We start from the raw sequence: 21,452 nt of genomic DNA, 5'->3' as shown, positions 1-21,452 counted from the left end.
TTTATTCATTCCTACTTCCTTTGGTAATTTCTCCTATTTCTCCAAATTTTAAGGGTAAGCAAGCTGTCGCAGGCACTCTTACTGCTTAGCAGCAGTCTCCCCACAAGCAACAAATTCCTTCCACAGCCAGTATCCTTAACTCTAGCACCACCTCGTGGTTGCCAGCGCAAATTTACCCTGGCTTAAGACCAAGGTTGGTAGTAACAGGACTATCAGAGCAGCTCCCATGTGAGCCCCTGCTAAGTGCCAGGTACTGTGCTCTGTATTTCACATGCCTTACTGCATTTAATCCTTATGGAGTAGGCACTGTTACATGTAGGGAAATTGCTGCTCACAAACATTAGATAATTTGCAAAACCCTCACTCGTACAGCCAGGCTTCTAACCCAGTCAGACATCAGGAGCTCAACGTGCTACCCTGGTAGCTTTACAGCTGGAAAGGCTCTTTAGATTCACAGCCTTCCTCACACTAACAGAGAAACTGAGAGATAGGAAGAGACTTACCTGAAATCACAAGTCTAGTTATTGGGAGAGCCAGAACCACAGACGTTTGTGCAAAGAGCTGACTCTTTGTCCTGGCTTTTAACTGAGTCCCAGGATGAGACTGCTGGGCAATTCCACTCAATACTTGAAACAGTTCACCCAGACAGGGTTTCAAGTTGATTATCAGAGAACTCTGGAGGTGAATTGTTTTCACGGGCACCTCTAGTTCCTGTTGTTCAGCCATGTCCTCAACAACTTTGGCACCCAGTGCTTCCACACTCCTTGGCTGGTCAGTTCCTATGTTCCTGGAGGCATAGTCCCATAGGGTGGGACTTGGCATGTGAGAATCCCAGCAGGCGCTCACTCAGACTGGCAACAAAGGAGAAGCTGGCATGAAGCTTAAATTCCACCTTGGCACTCAGCCCTGAATCCACTCTGCCTGTCTGGGAGCGTCATGGCATGAGAACCGGAGCCAGAGAACAAAAAGATGGCAAGTGCTACAGGCCCAGACAGGCAAGCATAACAGCCCACATATCTGGCACCACTGTGCTACCTTCCAACTTTTGACTTCAAACAGCACCTAGGAATACATCAGGAGGAAAAATTATATACCTCTGCCATGCACAGGCATGTCTGCCCCTTCCCAGAGGGTAAGTGGGTTTCACCAAGACTATCATCTAGCTCAGATGAGAAAATGGGCATAAGTATGCTGAAAAAGCAAAGTGACAGAAAAAGTGCCATTACTGGTCAATAGTTAAAAACACTGTTTTCCTTAAATTCACAGAAAACAGATAAATAATGCATCACCTTGGTTCTTCAATGAGGCTTCCTAAACTACGAAATAGAAGGAGCTCTAAGCACCTTAACCTTTAGGGAAAACAAATGAAACAAATGCTCTTCTGCTCTTGACCTGATCTAAGAGCCCTACTCCAGCCTCCCACTTGCTCTTGGATGAGGTTATTACGCTCCTACGCAGTGCCATGTGTGCAAGATCAAGGAGAATGGGAGGCTGAGTTTCTCCCATCTGGACCATTCTATTGACTCAAAGGTGGCCAGATGTATAAAGAGAATCAACTTTGGAATTAGGCCTGGGATAAAACTTGGCTTCTCCACTAAAGAACTACTTAACCTCTTTTGGTCTGTTTCATCACCTGTAAAATAGAGTACACCATCTACCTCCAGGGAATATTGAGTTACATGGGATAACATACTTGAAACACCTTAAAAAAAAAAAAAAAAAAAGACAAGTTTCTCTTTGGCATGCATGTGGAATCAGGGAAGATACGAATTAGTTGGGCCCCAGCAACTTGAACCTCCTTCCTTAAGGCATTAACTTTGGGATCATCATCTCAGACACCCTTTGTATATATCCTTCCACAGGCAAACTGAGCGAAAAGACAACTAAAATCTAAGGCTGAAAAGTTATTTGCCATGACTAAACTGACACATGCCTTGGAGAGCTCACTCATACTGTCTCCATAGTTCAGACCTTTCTAGGAACAGTCCTAAAGAATCTCAAGCACACAAAGCGTATTCTTAAATATGGTTTAATACTCTTCTCCATTTCTGTACATCACAACACCAAGATTTTGCTGCTTAGGATCTCTCTGTAGAGGCTATAGAGAATGCAAAGGCTACGGTTTTCACCCCCTCTTATTTATGTGTTTGTATGTGTAAGTGTAATACATATCAGTATATATTGATACACACATCAATATATAATGCAATATATATCACCGAAGAGAACACATTGATTAAAGAAATACAAAAATTTGGCATCATTTCCAAACTTAAATAGTAAAAATAAAAACTACAAAAGGAGCTGCATACCCTAAATGTATCATGTGAAACAACAAGCATATTCAAAAATGTAAATTTACATCCAATTTCTCTGGTCTTGTCATATCACATTAGACCCATTTACAATGGCAAAACCCTAAGGTACTGCTGTGAAGAGAGCATGTTTGCTCACTCTTGGGTGTTCTGCAAACAAACAGCAGAGCCCAAAGCAAACGCCTGTTCCGGTGAAGCCTCCCGCGTCGGTGAATACCAAAGAAGTGACTCTTCTCACTGGGGGTTGAGACATCAGGTTATACATCAACAAACAGTCATTTGGACCTCAGAGTACAGTGTGAGAACCAGAAGCTTTACATTTAAGACATACTCCCTTCATTCAAGTGAAACAGGATTATTGGAACGATAGGCAGGTCTGCAACCTGGGAACAAGGAGCTGGTTCAGACCAATAAAGCTACGAGTGACTGAGTCAAGTCAGTGAAGAACAGCAGTCAGGCACTAAAGTGTTAAAAGTACCCAATTTGAAAACCAAATGCACCCCACTACTCTATCAGTGTGGGGGTGATACCAATCGACTTTTAAAACCTTTGGTCCTTCAAAGTCCATTTGGTATGCTTTTTTCCTTTGCTACCACTGGGCACATCATATACACTTTGTTCACTGTCACCACCTCGGGCACACCATGACCTTGCATGTCAGCTGGGGTCAAGTCCGACTTACAGCCCAGCTGTGAAGCATATGCTTCAGGTTTTCAGGCCCACTTTTGGATCCAACATGGTTAAGTCCTTGGTGCCAGAAGCTGTGTCCCATCCCTTCCCACCCCTGCCCTTCCCACCCCCCTCCCATAATTTCTCATATGAGAGGTGCTTATTATAAGTCCCATATTCGAAACAGATGCTCCTACCCCACCAGGAGGTCAGGGGTTTGTAATTACATGCACAGTCATACATGTCTTGTCTGTCGTTCCTGTGAAAAACCTTGTAGTTCATTTTTTAGGAATCAAAACATTCACATAATCTCATGCCATCCAACACAAGGAAAACACAACCACCTCCCTTTTACCAAGGACAGACCCAAGCAAAATAAAATATTCTTTAAATTTCTTTGCTTCCACTTAAATTGCATGTTTTATTTCTCCCAATCCCAGCAATAGCACAGAAGCCCCATTATATCCATCCCAAACTGGTTTCTAGTAGGCTAAGATTATGGGAACCCTTGTCAAAGCAATTGATGCTAACAGTTCCCAAACCCTGGGCACAAATGCGCCTGCAAAACAGATGGAAGTAAACAGTGCACTGGCCCAAATGCTTCATGTGTCAGTGTGACTTTGTAATGCAATTTGCATCCTCAAAACTGACAGTCTGGAGGGGGAATGGGTAGTGTGAGGGAGTGAAGTTGAAATTGCCTCCTATTAGCTCACCCTTTCAACATTAAACAGAGACCAAGAGAGAAATGGTTCCAACATTTCACCACATATATTTCTTCTTATGCAGTCTAAGCTGAGAATGCCATGTAAATGGGTCACTGCGAAATGCAGCAATTTAATTTATCTCCAATCAAAATAAGAAACAAACCAGTAAGATCTCATTTCTATTAACTTTTGAAGGTTTACAGCAGTTAAAGTATTTTTGCTTCTATGTATGAAGGTTAAAAAAATCATTTTTTTTTTCATAAAATACAAGAGAAACCAATTTCACCATCAAGTAAAAGTAAAAACTGGGATTCTTTTTTAAATTAGTCCAAAGTGGCATTTAGGAACTTAGTTGTAGGCTGCTGCGCTGACACCATGACAAACCTAAGTGTAGGGTTGGGTCTGGTTTTGTTTCGGTTTTCTTTTCAATATCCAATGCTCATGGATTAAGTTCTGGAAATGTTCCAATTGTAAGGCAGGGATCTGTTTGGATTCCACCACGGGTATGCTCCTTGGGTTGGATGCTGGAGGGTGAGGCACGTTTTGCCGGACCCACGTCGACTACCTAGTAGTCATCAAGGTCAAAAAATTCATCGTCTCCTCCTTGGTATTCCATTCCCTGGAAATCTACTCGGTACCGCAAGATACCTGGGGAAACAAACCAAAGAGTAAATCACCTGTGTTCACGGAATGGGGAAGGTCCACTCTAATAAAGGAAGTCCAATTCCCTTGCAGAATTATAAACAGCAACAAGGCGATGATAAAAAATGGTTCCAACCAAGGAACCTGCAGCCATGTGCTGCCTCAACCTCCAGTCTTGTGGGTGATGAGCACACCTCACTTGAAGTAACTTTATTTTGGGGTAGCCAGGAAAGGCCTTGGCCTGAGACCCTGGCGTTAAGCTTAGTTTTCTGATTTGCTACTTACCTCCAATTCCACCAAATCCTTTCACAAACTGGGATCCTTCTTGTGACTTATCTGTGACAATTTCCAATGTAGCTCCAAATTTTTTATAGTTGTTAGCAAACCATTCCAACAGGGGCATGCTCTCAATCAGCTCATGTTCTTGTCCTGTCTACACGTGCAACCATGAGACAGAGACACAGTGGAATTAGGATATATCAAGATTCAGTGACTCTTGCTCCCATGCCCACCATCATTCTCATTCTCCCTCTCATTATGTGTATGTGTGTAAAACTCTCTAAGTAAATTCTGGTTTCTGATGACAAACTGAACAGCACAGAAATTCTGATTATTTGAAACAACATTCCTCCTCAGGTTCTAGCCTCAGTAATGAAATATCAACATACATTTAGCAGTTTTTCAACTGATGGTCCTGTTGTTGTCTCTGGAAGTCAGGCTGTTGTTAAGTGTCTCTAGGTAGCACTCATTCAACAGCCCTGAAGAGACATGCCATAACTGCTTTTTGGAGTAGCCTTATAAAAAACAAAGTCCTTCAACTCAGCATTTGAGGAAGCCACCACTTAAAGGGATCTGTGCTGGTGACACTTTAAGCTGTGGTGATGCATTTAGACCAAACCTGCAAAAGCCATTTCAGAAGAACTGATAGAGTGAAGACAGCAGCACAAGTTTCACAGTGCAGGAGAGGCACTATTCCATGAAATCTTCCTCTCTACTATTTTAAAGATGAGAATGTTTTAACTACTTTAAAAATAAGGAACCATAGTAACTATGACCTGGCCTCCTTCCGTGGAATTAGATGGGTATGTGGCAGCTAGGAGCTGACCACTTCCCATTGCCCTCCACTGCCAACAAGTATGAGGTCTGGTTTCCCAAGGCTGATCCTCTACACTGCCAGTGCTCCAACATACGAATTTGTTTCCTTGCATGTATCATCAAACCAAGAAAACAATCACATACCTCTTTGTCTGTGAAATGAGATTTATCCTTCTCTTGTTCTGGAGTCAGGTAGAGAATTTTCTCCTCTGCAGTGATGGGGGGGGGGGGGGGGAAATGTGTTAACCTAGTTCTCATATACTAGTAAGTATAAGTCCCATGAGATGAGTCAGGTTAGATGAAAGGGCTCCTGAATTCATTCTATCAACCTTCTTTTCATAAGCATATTAATCAGCATGCACTGAGTGTCTACTAGGTATACTGCTCCTATCATAAGCAAACACCAAAGACATTCCAGACACAGTCCTTGTCTTCAGGAAATTTAACAATCTTAAACAGGCATGTATCAGTTCAAGCAGAAACATCCATGCAGGAATGTGTTATAGATTGAAGGAGTGGGGAACAAGGTGTAGGGCTGCCTTCTGATTGCTCCTGAAATCAACCATCTCTCCCAAATCTCCACCCCAGGCTTCCTGAATACACAAGTCAGTAACAAATAGCATTCTTATCTTCTAATTCTCATACCTTCTGTGCCTTGGCAATGAAGAACATATCTCATTATATCCAGATTTTCATAGACTATGAGAATCTCTACAGCTCCCATTTCTAAAGCCTTTAGTGTATCTTCAACTCCAAAACAGTACTTGCCCGTGTCCTGGCTGATTTCATCAAAGTATCGCCCTGTGATTAGGCAAAGGTCAGTAAGGACATATATTAAAGTTTCCTTTGTAGATACAGACCCCTTTACTCAAAATCAGAGAAAAAAAGTCAACTTAAAAATGAGTAAGCACTAAAAGTCAGTGAGAAATCATACCACTAGGTGAGGCTCTGGAAATTGACCCTAGGAGGTAACAGTTGGGCCAAATACTATACAACCACCTGTAACCGTGTGTGTGCTCAGTTAAATTAGAAACAAAGTGAAGCAATGGCCACATCAATCTTTAATTCGGGCTCTCTATTCAACACTCTATTACGAAGGGTAATTAATATGGGAAATAAGACTGAAACTTGGTTCCTATTGGAAATATAAACACATTTATGAGACCTAATGACTAAAGGAATATTAAAAATAATGATTCCACTGAGGAAGAATTAAACAAAATGCTAAATCTTCCTTTTTTACCTTTCAGTGTCTTTTTCATACATACAATCATGTACATACATATACACACACAAAAACATTCACAGAATAAGTCAGGTGCATTTCACTGATACCTATTAATTTCTTCTCTTGAATGAATTTCACGTTGGAGAGGACTTCAGTAGATAACTCAATAGCTTGGTTGAATCCATTTTCACCACCATAGGATATATCAACTAATTTTAAAACTTTTGATTGCAACCTCTGACACAATTAAAAAAAAAAAAAAAAAAAGCATTATCAGTATTTCAAACACCTTTACCAAGACCCACTACCTCTCTTTTTCTTTGGTGAGAAAGATTGGCCCTGAGCTAACATTTGTTGCCAATCTTCCTTTTTTTTTTTTTCCCTCCCCAGTATATAGTTGTATATCCTAGTTGTAGGTCCTTCTAGTTCTTCTATGTGGGATGCCACCTCAGGATGGCTTGATGAGTGGCACTAGGTCCATGCCCAGGATCCAAACCGGCGAACCCTGGGCCACCAAAGCAGAGTGTGCAAACTTAACCACTCAGCCATGGGGCCGGCCCTTCTACTGTCTCTTAATGGCATGCAAAGCTCAGCAACATAATCACTGAAGTCTAAAGAGAAAGAATATGGGGAAGGGGCCCAGTGTAAAATTCTCCAATCATACGACGCATTCTATTAGACCCATAAGAGACTAACTCATTAAACACAAACAAAACTAAGTTTCTTGTGAAGGCAAAGGGGGAGCTATTGGTTCCCGCCATATAAGGTGGTAGAGTAAAAGACACATTCTTTGGTGAGCCTTCTACTGCAATGCTACACCTCCCCTCCAGAACATCATCTTGGGAATGTGTCACGGCTAAGCCCATGTCGTAAACCAAAAGATCTTACGGGATTAAATGCTTTAGGCTTAATCAGCTCTGTCTATTGCTGAGTCTCACTGCTTTACTTATCTCCAAGAACAAATCAGAAAAAGACAGGAAAAACCAGCTCCTAGTTTCTTTGAAATCAATCTCCATTTTAAAGCCAATTATGGCAATCCACTAAACCAGGGGCCTCCATAGGGCCCAGAAAGATTCTATCTAAAAATGGCTGATTTCAAAAGAGAAAAGGCCCAGAAAAGCATGGGGGAACGTTTCCTAATAAACACTCGGAATTCTACCAACTCAGAGATAGGTTTTTAACACAGAATATATCACTGTAAAAGTAAAAAAAAATGTGCATGTCCCAGTACTCAGAGGACTCTCCACTCCCACCTAGAAGCTTCCATAGTGGAGCCTCCACTTCTCACTCACCTGATCAAACATATCAGATTGACTTAGTTCAGTTTTAAAGTCAGCTGATCCAGCTAAAACGAGACCAGCCACATTTACTTTGTCCCCAGAAATAAACAGCTGTACAGCAGTCTCAGCTACTTTCCGAACATAGTTATGTCGCTTTTCCATTCTTAAACGGGCAAAACGCAAGGCTGATTGACCTCCTCTACCTTTGACACAAAAAAGTGGTGAGAGAAAAAGGCGATTATTAAGAAGCACAGGATGCCTTGCTAATTAAAAAGTAATTAAATGATCATGCTATTACCCAAGAAAAGGACAAAGAGGAAAATCACTATTCCCTTAACTAAATGTCTGACACAAACTGTTACTCATTTCCAGAGGGTGACTACTAATTCTCTTGTCAAAAGAAGAGCTACAGCACGAATGAGTCATGAGTCATTTCATGATGCTTCTTCCATCATCTGGATTTACTTCCCCCCATTATCCTATTTGTTTCCTTACTGCTACGCACAAAGCAAATGGGCTCATGTTCTCTTCCTATATTACCATGTTTCTTTGGGAGATCCACAGTGAATTTGTGCAGGACTTCTCTTGTGTTTCCTTGGAGTGTGCCAAAAAGTGCACCACTACCATCTATTACAATGAAGCCAAACTTGCTATCATCTGAAAGTAGTGCTGTAAGAGCCTGAAAAGTAAACACATGTACCACACGATAAATTGCAAAGCTTTGCTAGGGTCAAGACAAAATCTGAAAGGAGATATATACAAACCCTTTCACCCCACTCAGAATGGTACAAGTACTACAGAAAAACCATTTTATGGAATAATTTATAGATTTCAGCTATAAATATGTAACTCCTACGGACAAATGTGAACCCAATGCAGGAAAAAACCAATGATATCAATGTGAAGCCTTGCAACAAACCTGACCTGGGCCCATGAATACAGAGTTACGGGGCTCAAATTATTCCTAGTCCTTGATTTGACTTAGACTGATAGTAGTCTAGGGAACATAATGTTCAAATTAAAAGACAACCTTCAAAAAGTTGACTTTCTGTTACCATTAATAACCCCAGCATTAATAGACAGTATTCATTATGACAAATAAGAATATCTCATAAATCAACTCTAGAGTAGGAGTATATGAGTACAAAACCCAAAAAAAGTCTATAAAAAGATCCAGCTCTGAAATGTTTCATTTAACTTCTACGTCTTGAGCATCATTAATGATACCAGGATATAAAACTCAATTTTATTTTAAAGGTATTATAGCTAATGCTTATGAGTTTTTATGGAGGAAAATTTTCTTTCTGGGTTAGCATTATTTCTGCCTTCTGAAAGAGCAAATATTTAAACAGTCTTGGGACCCATATAGATGGGCAAGAGTTTTTTATTTCTTATTTTATTTTTTTCCTTTTTCTCCCCAAAGCCCCCCAGTACATAGTTGTATATTCTTCATTGTGGGTCCTTCTAGTTGTGGCATGTGGGATGGTGCCTCAGCATGGTTTGATGAGCAGCGCCATGTGTGCGCCCAGGATTCAAACCAACGAAACACTGGGCCGCCTGCAGCAGAGCGCGGGAACTTAACCACTCAGCCACGGGGCCAGCCCCTGGGCAAGAGTTTTTATGATGGAGTTTGAATACTATAGGCTTGGTAGAATACCAACTGCTAGGTGGCAGCCTCTTTAGAGCTAAGAAATCATTGCCCATTCGATTTTATCTAAGGAAGAAAGTAACTCATTCAAGAACTGACTAGCAAGCAGATTAATTACTAAGAATCAATCTTTAACCAAACCAACTTGATAATTAGCAGTAAGACAAGAATGTTGCATATGTTAAAATTTTTGCCTTATTATAATGATCTCTGTTAGGTAGCTTGATTAATTTAGGGCCCAAGCAAGCTTGGTCATCAGGGAACAGACTTACCCCCATAAGAATGTACAATTATTCTGATTAAACAGGACATGAATTGTGTTTTGCAGTATGCCACATTCATATCTTGTTATTGACATATCAATTAAAGCCAAAATAAACAAAGCTAGCAAGATTAAATGGTACCTTGGAAAAGGACTTAAGGTTTAAAAAAACCAATGAGGCTAAATTAATATGTAAGCTAAAGCTAGATAACATGGGTACCAGGTACTGTTTAAATTAACAAGATTCAAAATCTGCTTTCATCAAAGCAAATACAGGTAAGTGGGACAGGGTGGCTAAGAGCCTCCTCAGTGAAGCTTTGCCAGAAGGAAGCTGTCATAGCCAAAAACAGTCTCACCCATCTATGTAACCAACCAAGAGCCAACTGGAATTGAACTTCCTGTCAAGTTAGCAAAAATCATCCACTGTAAATTGTGTCGACAAATGTCAGTTCTAATCCCACTGTAGAGGTTTTTCCCTAGGTCGATGAAAGGCAAGAGACTGAACTCGGAGCCAGCTGTGAATTCCTGATTGTTCTACTGTTGACTGATTTAGGTCACTCTAATGAGGTTTCCTTTCCACCCCTAAGTTCATCTTATGGTAGCTCTGTCACTCAAAAGTTTCATGGATAATAAAGTTCTTACAGTCCTGCTACTAAAGATTTCACAATTTGTGAGCTAAAAACTAAGGGTGCAAGGAATATAGGTAAGTATCACGAGCACATAGGGAGAGATGGAGATCAGGTAGCCAATTATTTCTTTGCCTTTAATTAGTTCTCCAAACCTAGCTTAGCACTTTCAAACATGCTGAATGACTGTCATTCAGTGTGTCATAATAAATGTAAATTCTTTCATCTTTTAAAAATAGCCAACCTTGTAACATGGTACAACGATTTAGAAGACAGTCTTGGAACTCTTCAAAAGGTTAAACATAGTCACTATACGACCCAGAAATTCCATTCCCAGGTACATACTCTCCAAAAAGAAAACATACGGTCACACAAAAACTTGTATATCTATGTTCAAAGCAGCATCATTCATAATAGCCAAACAGTAGAAACAACACCAATGTCCACCAACTGATGAACAGATAAATAAAATGTGGCACATCCATGGATAAAATATAATATGGCAAATATTATTTGGTAATATTGGGAATAAAAAGGGATGAAATACTGATATATGCCACAACATGGATGAACCTTGAAAACATTATGCTAAGTGAAAGAAGCCAGACACAAAAGGCTACCCATTGTATAATTCCATTTATAAGAAACGCTCAGCACAAGCAAATCTATAGAGACAGAAAATAGATTAGTGATAGCCTAGACCTGAGAGATCTTTGGGGATGGGGATGAAGGGGTAGGATTGCGAGTGACTGCTAATGGGTATGGGGTTTCTTTTCAGGGTGATGAAAATATTCTGTGCTAGAACTTCTTACCTCTGTATGGAATTTGTTGTCACACAAATACAACGACGTATTAATTGGTTTGAAAGGTTCAAAGTCAATGTTGACTTTCTTTTCCTTTCCTTCTTCTGTTACAATTGTACCACAGTAAACAACCAGTCCATTTGGAGGTACTGCAAAGAACACAAACAATTTCTCTCCTTAAACCCATAGCTATTTTTCCACAATAAACAGAAAATGTTTCAAGAGCCTATTGTCCCTGCCCCTTTAAATCATAATTTAAAGCAAAAATATCTGTAAATCTCCTAGGCAGAATTCTCACCCTAATTTTGAAACTTCCTCGAGATGTTTTAAAAAAGAAGGATTTACTCCTTTAAGTATAGTAAATACTACCTAACTTTAAAAAATTAAAAAAAAAAAAAAAAAAAAAAAAAAAAGGAGGTTAAATTCCAAGGCCAAACTGACTTTGCTGACAGCTGGGTGAAGGAAACACTAGTGACCAAAAGCATCATGACAGGATCAAAGTGGAAAATATAACCATGACAAACAAAGAAGAAGAAAATGACCAAGCTCCAAATTACCTTTGTTATAAAGTTTGAGTCTTTGCTGTACAGATGTAATGGCTCCCAAGACTGAAAGGCGGTTTACACGTGATTTAATGTTAGATGCAGTTCCAAACTCATCTGCTAACATTTTTGCCACTCTTGAAATCTGGTCTTTGGGAGGAATGATCAATGATATCATGCTTGTGCCATTGCTGTGGAAAAAAGAATAACATTAGACGTTCAAGTACCACATAAGTAAATTCATGCTTATCATTAGTAAAGGGAGCTAGAATGAGATGCTGCTAAAATAGTAGAAAAAGATCACCCTCAAAGTGACCAGGATGGTAGGAACTATACCAGTGTAATCAAAGTATACCCAGAGCTAGGAATGGTGTGCAGAATACGGTAGGTGCTCAACTATTTGAACGAATACTAGCTACGTAATATCAGTTTAATGTAAAGAAGGCACTTTAGGGGATGCTTGGGAAACACTTCATTCCCTAAGGACAAAGACAGAAGCTCTGATGAGGCAGGTGATGACGGGCTGAAATCTGACAGTGGGTCCATGGCAGAGGTTTGGAATCTGGTGGTTCTTCAGCGGGAGATGCCATCACAGGATGATGCAGTAAGTCGTTCCAGTTCTAGATGAAATACCAACTTAGTATTATCCTTCTCCCCCTTTTTCTTTAAATTCCAGGCTCACCAAAAAATTTATAATCACCAACTTGGCACTCTATGTACCCTGATAATAAGAGCGCCTTGGAATTTACACAATTATCCCAGTTAGAAAATCGCTCTCTCTTACACACTCTCTCTCTAAATAAATGTCTCTCTAAGTATATTTTACATTTTAATCGCTTTTGAGTTGAATTAAAAAGAGCAATGCACTGAGAGCATGACCAACTCTGTGTGCCCAAACAAATTCAAGTTTCTAGAATTAAAAACCGGCACCAAACTCCCAACTATGGAGGACACCACCAAGTCCCTATCATACAGGTCTTTTGAGCAGCCTCTCTCTAACCTCAATACTGATGCCAGCAACATATTTTTTTACCTACACATTTTCAACATATTTATTAGCACTACCAGTTAAGAAATACTCCATTTCAATACCCCAACTTCTACTTGAAGGAAACATAAAACTACATTATCAAAACGTATCAGTTCATCACTAATCATTAGGGTAATGCAAATCAAAACACAAAACCACTTCACATCCATTAAGATGGCTATCAAAAAAACCACCAGAAAATAACAAGTGTTGGCAAGGATATGGAGATACTGGAACCCTTCCACACTGCTGGTGGTAATGTTAAGTGATAACAGCCAGTATGGATTAACAGCATGGCAGTTCCTCAAACAATTAAACATAGAATTACCATATGATCTAGTAAATTTCACTTCTGGGTATATACCCAAAAGAGTGAAAGCCAGGAACCAGGTACTTGTGCACTGATGCTCATAGTAGCAACATTCATAACAGCCAAAAGGGGAGAACAACTCAGATGTCCATTGATAGATGAACAATAACAAAAAAAGGAAGGCATAAAGATACAGTGGAATATCATTCAACCTTAAAGGAAATTCTGAAACATGCTACAAGATGGATGAGCCTTGAAAACATCATGCTAAGAGAAGTAAGCGAGACACAAAAGGACAAAAACTGAATGATTCCACTTATATGAGGTACCTTGAGTGTCAAATTCACAGAGACAGAATGAATGGTGGTTGCTGTGTCTGGCGGGGAAGGCAAAAGAGGGAGTTTGTTGTTTAATGGGTATACAGTTTCAGTTTTACAAGATGAAGAGAGTTCTGGAGACTGGTTGCACAACAATGTCAATGTACTTAACACTACTAAACTGTATCTTAAAATGGTTAAGGTGGTAAATTTTATGTTCTGTATATTTTGGCACAATAGAAAAGCCAAAAAAACCAAACTATGTGGGGCTGGCCTGGTGGTATAGTGGTTAAGTTCATGCACTCTGCTTTGGTGGCCCGGGCTTTGCAGGTTCGGATCCTAGGTGCAGACCTACACATCAAGCCATGCTGTGGCAGCATCCCACATACAAAAAAGAGGAAGACTAGCAACAGCTATTAGCTCAGGGCCAATCTTCCTCACCAAAAAAAGGGGGGAAAAAACCCCCAAACTATGAACTAGTTAGTCTATTTGTAAGTTAAAAAATTTAAAACACACATTTTCCTTAAAACAGCAGTTCTCAACCTTGGTTGCAGACTAAAATCACCTGGGGAGTTCATTCTAGCTGACTGCTCTTCAAAAAAGGTTCCCATAAGTTTCATTCCTTGAGGTCTCTTCTCATCTCTGACTCCAGTTTAGGAAATGCAAATGCAATGAGTTCTCATTAATACCCAAACAGCATAGAAAAATTACTATGTAAAATACTGGATTATTGGGCTGGCCTGGTGGTGCAGCAGTTAAGTTTGCATGTTCCTCTTCAGTGGCCTGGGGATCCTGGGTTTGGATCCCGGGCATGGACCTACATACTGCTCATCAAGCCATGCTGTGGCAGCCGTCCCACATGTAGGCAAAGGACTTGAACAGACATTTCTCCAAGATACAGGATATGGAGAAACTGAAACCTTTATTCAATGCTGTCAAGAAGGCAAAATGGTACAACACTTTGGAAAAGTCTGGCAGTTTCTCAAAAGGTTAAACACAGTTATCATATGACCCAGACATTCCACACTTAGGTATATGCTCAAGAGAAACGAAAACATGTGTACACACAAAAACTTGTGTTCAGGGGCCGGCCCGGTGGCGCAGTGGTTAAGCTTGCACATTCCACTTCTCAGCGGTCCGGGGTTTGCTGGTTCAGATCCCGGGCGCCGACATGGCACCACTTGTCAAAAGCCATGCTGTGGTAGGCGTCCCACGTATAAAGTGGAGGAAGATGGGCATGGATGTTAGCTCAGGGATGGTCTTCCTCAGCAAAAGGAGGAGGACTGGCAGTAGTTAGCTCAGGGCTAATCTTCCTCAAAAAAAAAAAAAAAAATTTTTAAATAATAAAATAAAATAAAATTAGACAGTGGTGTTTGCTGCACAACTCTGAATAAAACAGTGAACTGTATACTTTAAAAAGATGGTAAATTTTACAGTATGTAAATTATATCTCAATAGAGCTATTATTTAAAAAATCTATGGGAAACACTCAGTACCTAATAGGATATTCCTTATAAGGTCTCTTGGTCTCTTAACCTGACAGCTTACTAGAAATGCCAAAGGATGGTGTTCCTGAGAAATGTTAATTTATGTTTACCAAATTAACGATACAGTGTTAATGTTTAAAAAACCAGATTATCAATTTCATGAGCGGCAATATGAACAGAATTGAATCTATAACATACATACACATAGGAAATTAAAAGCCCCAAATCTGCCCCGATCAGATCTGATGGCTGGCTTTCTTACAATGGCTATAGCATAAATTGAGCTGATTTATATATTTTAAAGGCAAAAGCTGATCTGATATGAGCCAAAGCATGTTAAGAAATGATATCATTTTACAAATATTCCTACTTGATACTTAATGAGTCTGTAAGAAAGTTACTTCCTGAGATTCTTATAATCAGCCCCTTAAAGTTTAATCGTTTTAAGTTATTAGTGTCATGGGGAAACGAGTGGAGGCTTTCTTTACACAAACTGGGAAGACTGCCAGAAACGTCTAAACTTTCCCCCACTTACTGAGCTTGCATAATTTCATAGTAGCCCAACATGCCAACTTTAATAGTAAAATTTCACATATCCAGTGTCCAGTGGAAGCTGGCAACAAAAAGAAATTAGAAAGATGGGTACAATGTCAAGTCAAATGGGCTTATGTGCCAAGTGACTAATAAGAAAGAAAGGAAGAGGTACAGTGAGGGAACAAAAACAAAAAGTGAAGAAAATCCCTATATCGGCTTTCTAACTAGAGGGGTCTGAAATCTGACAATGTCTGGAAACATATCTTTACATAGTAAAATTAATTTCACAAACATGCACCATGGTATTTGTTTTTCCTCAGTATTAGCATTGGAAAGCAAACTCATTTACACGAGTCCCTGCCTGCTGAAAGCTTTCTACTAGTGGTAAATTCCACAGGTTCTCTCATCAGACAAATTTTCTTCACACGCAGACAAGCTAGCTATCTAGCCCTTCCACCATCAAAATACTGTCAGCTGATGTTATAACTCAACAGCATTGTTTCTGTTGGGGTTTGTTCTCAAAACCCAAGGCTGGTTCATAACCTTTGTGATACTTTCCCCAATGAATACAAGTTGATTAATGACAGTACACATATGTGTAGTATCTGTATGTGTGTGTGCTCTGCTGCCACCCCTCGGATAGGGGAGCAAGCATTCTAAGCTGACCCAGAGAACCAAGCAATTCATGATAAGCAGCTTCAGTTGTCATCACAAACACAAGCAAAGTGATCACAAAACAAAGCTGCTTCCAAGATACACTTCATATAAATAAAGCTCCAAATACCACATCTGTCCCACAGTTATTTCTCCATCTACATGTTGTATCTCCATTATTGAAATCAGCTAAAATTCCAAATACAGTACTGACAAAGCTAAGTGATTCAGAACAATCCCTTGCTCATACATAGACATTTGTATTAAGTCATGTATATCACACTCTAAAATGGTTTTCATCTTAATTTTCATAGCACAACTACATTAAAGGAACTTTTCTAAACCAGGAGAAAGTGTCTAGAAATCAAAAGATCAGACACATAGCTACAATTCTATCTGTGGCCATGTTTCAGTTTCTAAGCTAGATGGAAAAAGAATTCCCAAATGAAACAGACATATCTTCTAATATAAAAAAAGAAAAATGTTCTTAACAGTCAGTAAGTGTTCTTTGGACCCTATTTTTAAGGAATCAAATGTAACAAATTGCTTTTCTTCCAATAATTTATCTTCCCAGGCTTTAAAAGAAGAATTTCCTTTTTTTTGTTCATGGTGTGGAAGACTGGCCCTGAGTTAATGTCTGTGCTAATCGTCCTCTATTTTATATGTGGGATGCTGCCACAGCATGGCTTGATGAGCAGTGTGTAGGTCTGTGCCTGGGATCTGAACCCACAAACCCCAGGCCACGGAAGTAGAGCGTGTGAACTTAACCACTATGCCACTGTGCTGGCTCCCAAAAAAACCTTTTTGACAAACCTTTCTGGAGTTATGTCAAACCCTAAAGGCCACGGAGGAGAAAAGGAGTTTGCTCTGGGAAGGGCTAGAAACACTGGGCAAGTAAATTTAACTTCAAACGTGGTCTATATAGATGCCACCTACCTGTCTCTACTCAGGGTTGTCAACTTATGCAAATTATTAATATGAAAACACACAAGACGGGAAGAAAAGAAGACAGATAAGTTGGAATACTGACTTTACTGGCTTGTGCTTGTTTTCAGATGAACAATCCTCAAGAGAGCATGTTTCTCACCTTAAGGGCTCTTGGACTCTTCAGGGATCAAGAGAATTATTTCTCAAAAGAAAGGCTCAGCTTTTAAAAGCTGATGTGCTCTGATTTACAGAGTAGTTTCCTAGGAGATTGAACTAGCAAAGAGGCACTCAGTAGGGAATGGAATGAGAAGGGGCTCCAAGGATAGCAGGAGTGAAGGCTCAGAGCTCAGGAAGCGAAGAGACCCCAATCTCCAAAGAATGGAAAGTGTGAGGCTAAAGAGGATATGTTGGGACAAATTAACTGAGTGAACCCAAATGCCTGAAGGAAACCTTTTTTTTTTTGAGGAAGATTAGCCCTGAGCTAACATCTGTGCCCATCTTCCTCTACTTTATACATGGGACACCTGCCACAGCATGGCGTGCCAAGCGGTGTCATGTCCACACCCGGGATCTGACCCGGTGAACCCCGGGCTGCCGAAGCGGAACGTGCAGACTTAACTGCGCACCTAACCACTGCGCCACCAGGCCAGCCCCTGAAGGAAAATTTTTAAAGCAAGATAATCATGTGCCGGACAAAGCAATGACCTTAAGATAAGCAACTATTTACTTTCTACTGCAGATAGGTTAAGAAGATAAGCATTCATTAAGGAACTTTACCGTATAGCACCAGAGTTGGGCAACTTTACATTCATATCCATGTAACACTCTAGAGAGGACAAAGTAGTGAAGAACCTAAGAACTAAGAACATAATCTTATTATAGGATTCTACTTAAAAAATAGTTTGGAAGTGTAGCTTGCCAAAAAATTTCATTTGGTAGATTTCTATCAAGTTGCTAAATCTGAAACACTAGTTAGACTTGGTCTCTTACTCCTTTTAAATTTTGTCTAATGTTTCCAGGATTACCTTTTACTAGTTTCCCTTTGTGCCTCTCCCTACCCTGTTGTGGGAAACCTAAAGTTTCTGAATTCATCTTTACTGTAAGACACCTGACTGGTGAAGAGAAACAAGGATTACTGAAAGGATGGCTTCCACTTTAGAAATTTAAAGGCTACTTTATAAACTCTGAATTTTGTATGTTGGGTTTAATATAAGCAGATTAAAGTTTCTCCAGGAAAGTTTCCAAACAAAATAAACGCTCATTTACCCTTCAGGCAAGCCAATCAAAGTTGTTAGACCAGTTTGTGTCAACACCAAAATAAAATCAAGAAGGCTGAATATTTCATTTTAAAGTAGAGGAGGAGAAACAAAGCTCTCACTAAGGAGCTGCTGGCCACACAGGCAAACTACACCGTTCTTTAATTTTAATTGCTTTCATTCACTCTTCTGCTTTGTCACTATCTCCCTTTTCCAAAATCGAAAAGCTCTCATTCAAGAGCCAGTGACTTATGAGGTACAGCAATGATGCACATGGAGGTTGTAAAAACTGGGTGAAGCAACACACAACATAGGGCAATGTGCCACGTTAAGGTTCCCAGGGGTCTCTGCTCTCAGCTTTCTTCTTGTTCTAAACATTTTAGGGGCATTTTCTCTTATCAAAGAACGGCTGTTCATCAACACTTCCCCCCAGAGGGCTAATTTCTGAGAAATAAAACAGCTGGGAGATGGGAGGAAGTAGTAGTTGTAAAGAGACTAAATACGGACAGTAAATAAAACTAGACAAAACTCAGGAAGGAAGAAAATTTAAAGAAAAGCTGACAGCTTTTCCCTCCCTCACTCTCTAAGAGACTGTTGAAGGACAAGTTTCTCTCCCTAGGACAGGAGGTTAGGATAGTACCACCAGCTACTTATCCAATCCAAGGTTTCATGGCCCCTGAGCATTATGGACAGGAAAACATTTATAAGGTCACTCAAATTGACAGGACTGGAAGGTCTCTAAGAAAAGAAAACTCAAAGTAATCAGAGCAAAGCCTAGGCTGTGGTGTGTGTAGCTTTAGGGCTTGTAGAGTTTCAGACTTTGGATTCAAGGTGCCTTCTGATGCAGTCAGTCAGAAGAAGGACAGGCAAACGAGAAAATCTAAGGTGCTCTTTGACCTTTACAGATCTTATCAAGGTTCATCATCATCAACAATGTTCAAGAAGATTTTTAGAAAGGTAGGTGGAGAGGGCCGCCCCGGTAGCAGAGTGGTTAAGTTGGTGCGCTCTGCTGCGGCGGCCCAGGGTTTCACTGGTTCAGATCCTGGGCACGGACATGGCACCGCTCATCAGGCCACAATGAGACAGCATCCCACGTGCCACAACTATGAAGGACTCACAACTAAAAATATACAATTATGTACTGGGGGGATTTGGGGAGAAAAAGCAGAAAGAAAGAAAAAAAAAGATTGGCAACAGTTGTTAGCTCAGGTGCCAATCTTAATTTAAAATAAAAAAGGTAGGTGGAAAAAAAATGTGGTTCCCACAAGTTTGTCCACGGAGCAATTTGCAAGAGAACCCCAAATCCTTGGAGAGCTTTCTAAAAAAGCAAAACAAAACACAAAATGCTCAGATGCAAAAAGATCTCCCCTTACTCTATTCTGATTCAATAGCTCTTGAACAGGGAGACTGAGGGTGGTGGTGATTGTGGGTAAGAGAGAGTCTCAATTTTCAACTAGACTGCTTCAAATAGACAAATTCTAATGCATAACTAGGATTGAGAATCACTGTATCTGGCTTGCTTTCTACACCTTCAAGCAGGATCTCTCGGCCAGCTGAAGTCAAAGAGATTCCATGACCTCACCTCCACCTAAAGAAGAGAAACTTGGCAGAGCTCACTTGCCACAGGTAAGCTGCAGTCATTTACCCTAGTAGTAACACAACCACAATGACAGCTCAGAGACGTCCAGCTTTTTCTAGCTGAAACACCCACTCCCCATCAAATGTCATGCCATCCATCTCATCAACTCTACATAATAGAATTACTTTCAGATTAGGACCAGGAATATTGTAGAGACTGCCTACTATACTCTCTAGTTGAGATTTAGAGTACATGCTCCCCAAGCATTCACTGCAATGTTTGATGACTGGGCTGTGCCTAGGATATGGATGGCCAAGGTTTCCACTATGCCCTTCTCAAACTCACAGAGCTCAGCTTACATCTCAGATCATTTCTGGGAGTCACTAAGCTAGCTGCATTATATGGATCACCAGCTGAAAATCAATCAGTTTACCTCCAATCTCTCCTCCCTTTGTCCTTGTTTTTTATTCATCAAGTGTTTTCCATTTTTCTTCTTTTACCAAATACACAAAACTAAGTTTAAACTTTGAGACTAAAACTATCTTTTTGATACGGGTTTAATATGGAAACAGAATAGGAGTGCAGTTATGAGCATAGATTTTAGAATTAGACAGATTTGGGTTCATGTCCTGTCCTATCTGCATGATCTAGGGCAAATTACATAAATCCCTTTGGGCCTCAGTTTCTACTTACTTTACAAGGTCATGATGATTCTATAAGATAATATATGTCAAGTACCTAACATGGATAGCAGATAGTACATGCTCAATAAATGGCAACTAGATAGAACTCTAGCTCTTTGTGCTCTCTCCTCCTGCCCTTTAATAAAGTCAGAAAGAATTAACATCACAACACAGTGGGGGAGGGGAGGGGGGAAGCACAGTTAGGTAGTGAACTCTTATTTGAACCTGAGTAAGTCCAAAGAGCAAGAGATAAAGAGTTGACTTTGTGATAGGTGGTGATCACCTTTATTGGATTACAGGATTTATCAACATGGCCAGGACACTAGAAACTGTTCCTTAATTTATCATAAGGGAGAAATATAAATTCATTCCCGTCTAAGACTTTAAATAGTTATACTATATAAAAGTTTAAGTGGCTTTATCTTACAGCTGTGGCATGAGTTCAGTATTTTGATATAACCCAGAGCCAGGCACTTCCTTCTGGTTATCAGTTACTTCAAAGATCTGACCTGTTTTCTCTTCCACCAAGTATCAGTGAAACAACACATTGCTTACACTAGGTCTATATAAGCTTCTTGAGGACAGAAATCATTTTAGCACATAATGGATGCTCAAATATTTGATGAACAACTGGTTAATTCCTAACATCAGAAACAGGGTCTTCTCTGTATAGTCTCTTCTAAGCAAACACCAGGGATTTATTCTAAACTACCAAATAAAACACCAACTAAAAATCTGCCACTCTCTGGAGAACTTACACATACCTGGAAATGACTAATTGTCTTGGCTTTAGCTCCAGTACAAAAGTTCAAACTATCCTGTTAGTCTTTTACCGTAACAAAACCAACACTTCTGGAGTGT

The 21,452-nt window shown here is 40.0% G+C and overlaps 1 protein-coding gene across 4 annotated transcripts in view; it reads right to left on the bottom strand.

Moving 5' to 3' along the window:
* Window positions 1-2,013: 2,013 nt before the first annotated feature.
* ETF1 (eukaryotic translation termination factor 1) overlaps window positions 2,014-21,452 on the bottom strand; it is a 30,351-nt gene continuing 10,912 nt past the window's right edge. For all 4 annotated transcript variants that reach the window (XM_023617614.2, XM_070234181.1, XM_070234180.1 and 1 more), the window contains exons 3-11: window positions 11,830-12,005; window positions 11,282-11,421; window positions 8,474-8,612; window positions 7,946-8,136; window positions 6,761-6,890; window positions 6,071-6,226; window positions 5,570-5,634; window positions 4,616-4,763; window positions 2,014-4,336 (exon numbers count right to left, since the gene is read on the bottom strand). In XM_023617614.2, the coding sequence (XP_023473382.1) occupies window positions 4,254-4,336; window positions 4,616-4,763; window positions 5,570-5,634; window positions 6,071-6,226; window positions 6,761-6,890; window positions 7,946-8,136; window positions 8,474-8,612; window positions 11,282-11,421; window positions 11,830-12,005 (1,228 nt within the window). In that variant the 3' untranslated portion in view covers window positions 2,014-4,253. The remainder of the gene's footprint in view (window positions 4,337-4,615; window positions 4,764-5,569; window positions 5,635-6,070; window positions 6,227-6,760; window positions 6,891-7,945; window positions 8,137-8,473; window positions 8,613-11,281; window positions 11,422-11,829; window positions 12,006-21,452) is intronic.

This window comes from Equus caballus, chromosome 14, assembly GCF_041296265.1.
Source record: "Equus caballus isolate H_3958 breed thoroughbred chromosome 14, TB-T2T, whole genome shotgun sequence".
NCBI lineage: Eukaryota > Metazoa > Chordata > Mammalia > Perissodactyla > Equidae > Equus > Equus caballus.
Note: the sequence above shows the minus strand (reverse complement) of the source record. Positions and strands in the feature narration are given on the sequence as shown.